Here is an 8,480-nt window from a genome sequence, read left to right as displayed (position 1 = left end):
ATGCCAATTTAGCATCAACGTACAAAATAGCGACATTTTATTTTCAATTTGTGAAATAGATTAATTTAAGCCCAAGTTCCGTTACGCAGTGTCAAATTGGTATCATTTTACGTACGTTGAATTTAAAATGGTACTATATTTTCTTGCTTTAAAAAAAATGGTACTATATTTTATGTTAAGGTTAAATTCACACTTCCCAAAAATATTTTATGTTAAGGTTAAATTCACACTTCCCAAAAACCTTAAATCCATTTCGGTATCTTATCTTGCAAATTATAATTTCGGTCCTTACGAAAGAGAATAATTAAAGAGAGAACAAAATTGAATAATTAAATTTCTATAATTTGACATTATGACTATATAAAAAGTGTAATTACTCTTTTTTTCTTATATATAAAAATTACATAAAAAAACATATATGATTACATTAGATATGATGAGCATCAATTGGGCAATCTTGTGCCAATTTCTTGAGCTTCTCAATGATCATTACAAGCTTAGTGTTCAGCCTATTCACAAAGCATTTGGGAAGCCATCCAGCAGGATCTAACTGTAAATCATCACAAATTAATTAAATTTTAATTAAGTTAATCATTTCAATAATCCATTAATTAATTTACTCTAATTAACAAACCCACATGAGGGTAATCATCAAATTATTCAAAATAAACTTTTTTTTTTATCAATGTTTGCTAAATTTGAATAAAAGCATATTATTGTATAAAGAAAAGTCAGAATGCATTATTAGGGTAAATTACACTCATAGCCACTACACTTCGAAACGTAACATAAAAGCAACTCAATTTTACACTTTCTAACATTATGACTATTAAGCTTCAATCTGGGCCGATCCTGACAATTTAGGGGCTATAGGTAAAATAAACAATAAAGGACATTTAATATAAAATTTACTAATTAAAGTATAAAAGTTTGGCAAACCTTTTATTTTATTTTTTTTATCAATGGGCTTTCAGAAAAAATTAGACCATCATGTATGATTTTATCACTATCTATATTAAAAAAAAATTAACTTTCATATACACATATAACACTAAACTTTTTTTAGACCCCCTTCAACCCTGTGCCCTAGGCCGGTACACCTCGGACCTAGGTTCAGGCCGGCTCTGACTTTAATCAATGCCTCAAAATAATCATTGACGATCTCAAAATAATAAAAAAAAAAATCTAAGAATTAATAATACTGTAAGAAACTTTAATTCTTGAAATTTTTTGTTTTAAAGTTATTAGATATTGTTTGGTTATGAGAGAGAAAGTTGACTTTTAGAAAAAAAAAACTCAAAAAATAGTGATTTAAAAAAAACAAAAAATGTAGTTTCATTAGACAATTTTAATTCTTGAATATGTTTATTTTGAATCTGTTAACTGTCATTTTAAGGCATTAGTTAAAGTTTAGTGCCTATAATGTTAGAGAATATAAAATTGAGTGGCTTTTATGTTATATTTTGAAGTTTAGTGATCATATCGTAAAACTAAATAAAATACAATGACCATAGATGTAATTTACCCTGCATTATTAGTTAGATCCAGAAAGTTTTATATTTTTGTACTAGTTTTCTTTTATGTAATTGAGTCTTTTGTACTATTATGTACTTTAAAGGGTAATTTACATCTATGGCCCTCTAACTTCGTATGTACTTTCTTTATGGTCCTTCAACTTCCAAACTTGAAGTTATCATCCCTAAACTTTGCATTTTAGACCATCTCCAATCCAACATCAAATTGATGTTGGGAAGAAGATTTGCCAACCATCATCAAACCGTGTTTTCATTCTCATGAATACCATTTTTCTCCATTAAATTTGATGCTGCCTCATAAAATTTGATGCAACAAATGTATAAATATATTTATTGTATATCTTATTATATAATATTATTATTTGAATAAAATCTTGTATTTGGAGAGAGGAAATAAGAAAATGGGTTGGGGCAAAAACACTAGCAAGCAATGTCAAAACAGAGAGAGAAAATAAAGAAAATACGGTTTAATGTAGCAAAAAAGATAAAATGTGTTGGAGATGGTTTTACTAGCATCTAATTTGTTTTATCGCATTAAGCTCTTAATTACTAAATTAATTAGTGGTGACATCTAATTTAAAAAGACATTATTCTTTTCAGCTGTTTTTTAAATTATATTTTTTTTTTTTACAGTTTGAAATAGACTTTTTACAAATTTTCGCTAGTCATATTACTGATTAAAAGCTATTTTTAAACGGTAAAAGAATACAAATTATGAATGCATGTGAAATGAATAACACTCTGTTAATCGGGTCTTATGTTCAAGGTCGACTTATTTGTTTTTTTTGAAGAAAAGTTGACTTAACATACGAAAAAATGTGAAAGATCATGAACTTAATATATCTAAATAAAAAATACGAGTTGAAGAAATTGAAATGAGTCGCCTAAAATACGAAATTGTAAAATTTACCCCGCACAGTTTTCAAATTAATGTTAACCCAGCTAACGGAATCCATAAAAACGGGACTGTTAGTTGGACCCGAAACTGTTTTAAGTTGGAAATATCGAGAACAAAATTTTATCATTTCGTAAGTTACGAGTACCTGAACAACATAAGTGACCATACAAGAGTCATCTTCAAGCTTCTCTACAACCCAGCCAGACTGAAGCAATAATCCTCTTATTGAATTATTTTGTTTTGGCTGTAATCCTGCTGCTATCTCTTTTGGCAATGAAGCTACTGCTACCACCTACATTTTTTATTTTATTTTTATAACTATAATTCAAACCAAATAAAAAAAAGAAATTTTTTTAATTGAATTAAAAAAAATTACAAAAATAAACGATTGGATATCCATAAAATAAATGGATTCAGGATTTAATCTTTCGATGGGATAAAGAACCAATAATCCGAAACAATATAAAGTTTTTTTTTTAAGACTTAGTTAGCTTTTTCGTATTTGCCCTATATGTGCAAATAAAAATCGGGCAGATCTTTACTCGGAGTAGATGTGATTTAACTAATTTGCAAAAACAGTATCCATAGTTTAAAAGTTCGTAAATAAATGTCTTTGCTTTGTAAAATTTACAGTTAAATAATCTGAGTGAAATTTTCAATGAAATAATATTTTATGTTTAGTTAATTTACAAAGTAAATTTTTTTAGTTACTTCAAATCGCTCCCTTTTGGAATAAATAGTCACGACAATAAATTTTTTTGAATGACTGAGTTTTTAAACTGCATAAAGTCCCCTAAACTAGCTAAAATGCATAACTTTGCAAATTAACTAAAAATCACAAGTATTATTGACCGAAAAATTGATTAATAGATCCTTTAACTGCAAACTTTATAAAGCACAAGACTGTTTTCACAAATCAGCCAAATTGAAGAGTTCAGTTTTATACTTTTCTCAATGAAGAGAAAAGTACAAAAATAAATATCATGGTTTGACCGATTTGCAAAGATAATCTCCGTGGTTTAAAAATTTGCGAATAGAGGTTTATGTTTTGTAAAATTTGCAGATAAATGATCTGAGTAAATTTTCCAGTCAAACAATATTTCTGATTTAGTTAATTTGCAAATCTGACCTTGTACTTTAACAAATTTGCAAAGTCATTCTTTTTAGTTACTCCAAATCGCTCCCTTTTAATTTGTAAACTGCTTTGAACTTTTAAATCACAACACTGTTTTTACAAATCCGTCAAATCATATAATTTATTTTGTATTTTGCTAAATTAATGTTGTTTATATATACATACCAGAGTTCCATCTTCCATAGTTTCTCTCCTTTCATAAACTATGAATTCTCTGTTTCTAAACAATGGCTTGGAGTTTTCACCAAATCTCAGTCGAATTATGCTCAGATTATCTTCCAAGTCTTTTATGTATTTTGCTTCCACCAAATCTGAATCCCATTGCTGCACTTAAAACAAAATAAAAATTAGTTAGATATTGTCCGTTTTAGCCTCAAATATCAGGGCAGTTGGCCCGTCTCACTGTTTTAAAATTAATGAATTTCCCAGCTTTAAAACGCTTATATATGTTGGAAACGCTCTTTACTAATCACTCTATATAATGACTCGATTCAGAGTGAGTTGTGCCGGGTAAAATGTGTGAGCAAGAAGCCGCCGCCGTAAATAATGGTGATTGATAAAAATGAACTGAATCTCAAACCATAAACGGAGAGTAACTGGATCTTAGATTTCTAATGTATATAGATGTGTTTCAAAGCGGTTACTACATAGTGTTGACCAAATTATTACATCATATTTTCGTTTCTAATTTGGATTCAGGCAGGGGGCTTGGGGTGCCGGAGCACCCCTGGTCTTCGGGAACCACCCCTAAGCCCCCTGTCTCCACAAAAGGGGCCTGTTGTGATGAAAACATGCAACCCCGACCTTCGAAGTTCGTATTCGTCCCTAGATTCAGTTCTTTCTTTCGTCAATCGTCCATCTTTTAAAAATTCAAACTATTCCTCATTTTGGACTCTTTTGAAACTATTTTCGAAATAGTGATATTTTTAGTCCAATACTCCTATTTGAAAGACGGAGGAATGCATGAGCCGATAAGATAGAAACTCCATCTTTCAAACAGAAATACTGGACTAAAAATAGCACCACTTCAAAAATATTTCAATTTTTTTTTCTTTTACCGCAAATGTGTTATCTTGAAAAAAATTAGAATACTCCGGATCCGGTAAGGTACACCCGACCAATGTGTTATCTTCAATTTAACTAGTCGTCTGTATTATTCTCGGAGTACCGTACTCTCAAAGCCGCTCCTACTTAAACATTCAGTTAACCCGACGCAGTGTATGCCCAGCCCAAGGTCCAGGGTTAAACCCCAGGCCATATATATTTTATAAATATAGTTATAATACCCAGGCCTGAAGGGAACAAATAATATGATATTTTTGGTCTAAAATAGAGTCAAATTTCTATTTTAAAATTTTATTTGGGTAAATTACACTCATGGCCATTGAACTTTATCAATTTTCACGGTATGACCAATTAACTTCAAAATGTAAATAAAAGTCGCTGAACTTTACACTTTGTTACACATGTGGCCACTAAACTTTAACTAACACCTCAAAATAACCTTTAACGACATAAAAATGAAAATCAAGAATTAAAGTTGTTCAAAACAACATTTACCATGAGACTACATTTTTTATTTTCTAAAATCATCATTCACCTTTTTCTCTATAAAAATCCACTTTCTCTCTCCTCCAAACAACCCATAAATGACCTTAAAATGAAAATTTTCAAGAATTAAAGTTGCTTAGAATATCATTAATTCTTAAGATTTTTTATTATAAGGGCGTCAACAGTTATTTTGAAGCACGGATTGAAGTTTAGTGGCCAGGGGTGTAACAAAGTTTAAAGTTCAGTGGACATGGATGTAATTTACCTTCTTTTTTTAATTAAGGTCCCTCATCTCTTATTTCGCCTAGTACCAATAAAATGTCAGGACCAGCTCTGACCCGATGCTACCCATTCAGGACTAGATCGTTACAGTTCCGGTCCTAAAAAAACAAGAAACAGAGTAAAGTGATAAAAACTAGTAAAGTGATAAAAACTTACCCTAGCAGCATCAATGGCATTAGCAACAGTGATGAATTGTTGAGGAGAAACAGTAGTTAAAACCCATCTGCTACGAAAAGTATGAAACGGACCAGATCTACGTTTCGATATCTCTACACCGTTATCAATCGCTAGAACTTTCCATCCATCGCTTCCATTTCCAAATCTGTTTGAATCTGATGCTGATAACAGTTCTTGGATGCAATTTTCACTCGCAAAATGCACGTATCTTCTCAGTGAATCCTCACTAATTGACCTGTAAAATTGATAATCAATGGAACAGTGAGTTTTGATGAATTGAAACTGATTGAAATTCATGTGAAACTAATTGAAACTCATTGAAAGTCATTGAAATTCATGTGAAAGTGATTGAAACTCATTGAAATTCATTGAAATTCATGTGAAAGTGACTGAAATCATGTGGAACTGAATTGGAATCTTCTAATCGCCTAAATTAGGTATCGGATTCAATTTAATCGAGCTTATTGACCTTGACCTGATTAATGAGATGATGGAGATATATGCAAAAAGGGAAATAATTAGGCGACATTGATTGAAACTCATGCGAAACTAATTGAAACTCATGTGAAACTGATTAAAACTCATTTGAAACCGATTGAAACTCATGTGAAATGAATTGAAATCTTCTAGTGCTTAAATTTGGTCTCGAGTTCAATTTAACCGAGCTGATTACCTCAAACCGGTTAATGAGATGATGCATATATATATATGAAAAGGAAACTAATTAAAACATAGTTAATAACTTTATTCTATTTCATATTATGAGTTTCGCCTGTTGAAACTCATGTGAAACTCATGCGAAACTCATTGAAACTCATCTGAAACTTATGCGAAACTAATTGAAATGATGAGTTTCACCTGAGTCTAGATGAAAACTTTATTCTATTCCATATTAGTTTTGATGAGTTTCCTATGAGTTTCACAAAAGTCAAAACTCATTGAAACTCATGTGAAACTCAATTGAAATTATGAGTTTCATAAGAGTCTTGATGAAAACTTCTCTATTTCATAATAGTTTTGCTGAGTTTCACATGAGTTTCGCAAAAGGCGAAACTGATTGAAACTCATGCGAAACGAACTGAGACTCATGTAAAACTAACTGAAACTCATGTGAAACTCAATTAACATAATGAGTCTCATATGAGTCTCGATGAAAACTTTATTTTATTTCATACTAGTTTTGATGAGTTTCATGAGTTTCCCAAACGGCGAAACTGATTGAAACTCATGCAGAACTGATTGAAACTCATGTGAAACTCAATTGAAATGATGAGTTTCACAAAAGGTGAAACTAATTGAAACTCATGCGAAACTCATTGAAACTCGTATGAAACTCAATTGAAAATGATGAGCTTCATATGAGTCTTTGATGAAAACTTTATTCTATTTCATAACAGTTTTGATGAGTTTCATAGGGGTTTCGCAAAAGGCCAAACTGATTGAAACTCATATGAAACTGATTAAAACTTTATCACGGCAACTAACATTGCAAAACGCGAAACTCATTGAAACTAATTGAAATTCATTGAAACTCATGCGGAACTGATTGAAATTCATGCGAAACTCAATTGAAACATGAGTTTTGCAAAATGCGAACTCACTGAAACTGATTGAAACTCATACGAAACTCATACGAAACTCAATTGAAATCTTCCAATGGCTTAAATTAGTTCTCGAATTCAATTTAACCAAACCGAATAACCTGGAACCGAGTAATAAAATGATGCATATACATACATTAAAGGGAAATAATTACCATGATCGATTGCTGGGAGTAGGACTGTTCATCTGCGAGAGGTTTAATTTGGGGGAAAAGGGTTTGTTGTTGAATTAAATTGAAATGAAAAGAAGAAGATGATTGAAGATATAAATAAAGATAGGAGAAATGTAAAATAATGAGAAGTGGGCAATGTCATTGAAGCACATGGATTGACAGAAGAAGCTCCATGATTAGAACTGCACGTCTTTCTCTAGAGAGAGAAAGGGGAAGAGAGAGAAAAGAAGGGATTCTTTTCCTTAGAAAAAAGCAGAAGCAGGAAACCAAGAGAAGGTAGGGAAGATGATGCACATGGACTGTTGGTACTTTTTTTTTTTTTGGAACAATACATTTGAGGTCCCTGAAGTTTTTAATTTTTTGTTTATTAAGTCTCTAATATTTTAATTTGATATATTGAGGTTAATTACACTCGTGGTCCTCTAAGGATTAGAAATGGAATATAAAGGTTATAAAACTTAATTTTTTAATATTAAAATCATCTAATTTTTCTGTTGATTTCTACTATAATCCTTTTATCCAATCCTTTTATCCAGATTATGATAATAATAGTCACTGAAAAAGACACGTAGATGACATGTAATCCAAATTTTCCCACGAAAATTAAAAAAATATTGTTAGACCTTGATAGGTTCCGTTGATGTAAAAATCGAAAGGGAAAAGATGGGTTTGTTGACATATATTTTTTATTATTATTTTTAATCTATGTATAAAAATATAGCTTACGTGTCACTTTCAGTGATTGTATTGTCAGAATCTGGATAAAAGGATCATAGGAGAAATTAAATATAAAATTAGATGATTTTGATATCAAGGAATTAAGTTTTATAGCATTATTGGAACCGGAATATTCATATAGACCTTAATGATTAAATACTATATAATCATTAAGGTCCATATTATCAAAACCGTGGTTGGAGAACCTATTAGGAAAGTCACATTTGATTTGAGCATAAAACTAAGTTAATAGGCTAATGTTTATTTCATCTAAATTTTGCTATTTCTATTTTTAAATAGTTGGAAAGCAACTTTTTAACTAAATACAGGTTTTCTGAACTTGATTAAAAAAATGGATTATCTCTTTAAATTTTGAAATGATTGATTATGATGAGAATCGGATCCATGCTA

General features: G+C 30.6%; 1 protein-coding gene across 1 annotated transcript; it reads right to left on the bottom strand.

Annotated features, from left to right (window-relative positions):
• Positions 1-306: 306 nt before the first annotated feature.
• On the bottom strand, positions 307-7,599 carry LOC136203769 (uncharacterized). Its single transcript, XM_065994993.1, has 5 exons — positions 7,335-7,599; positions 5,558-5,813; positions 3,734-3,892; positions 2,579-2,725; positions 307-550 (listed from the first exon to the last, which is right to left on the bottom strand). The coding sequence occupies exons 1-5, from the start codon at positions 7,364-7,366 to the stop codon at positions 428-430; spliced, it is 717 nt and encodes a 238-aa protein (XP_065851065.1). The 5' UTR covers positions 7,367-7,599; the 3' UTR covers positions 307-427.
• Positions 7,600-8,480: the final 881 nt, after the last annotated feature.

Source organism: Euphorbia lathyris, chromosome 8 (assembly GCF_963576675.1).
Source record: "Euphorbia lathyris chromosome 8, ddEupLath1.1, whole genome shotgun sequence".
Taxonomy (NCBI): domain Eukaryota; kingdom Viridiplantae; phylum Streptophyta; class Magnoliopsida; order Malpighiales; family Euphorbiaceae; genus Euphorbia; species Euphorbia lathyris.
This window is presented reverse-complemented; position numbering and strand designations above follow the sequence as displayed.

What these genes read in the sequence shown, in the direction of transcription:
- LOC136203769 (XM_065994993.1), bottom strand. Translation starts at nt 7,366, where the DNA reads ATGAACAGTCCTACTCCCAGCAATCGATCATG. An exon ending in ACTCCCAGCAATCGATCATG is followed by an intron (nt 5,814 to 7,334) that starts GTAATTATTTCC and finishes TCAATTTTACAG; the next exon opens with GTCAATTAGTGAGGATTCAC. An exon ending in ATGCCATTGATGCTGCTAGG is followed by an intron (nt 3,893 to 5,557) that starts GTAAGTTTTTAT and finishes TTTTAAGTGCAG; the next exon opens with CAATGGGATTCAGATTTGGT.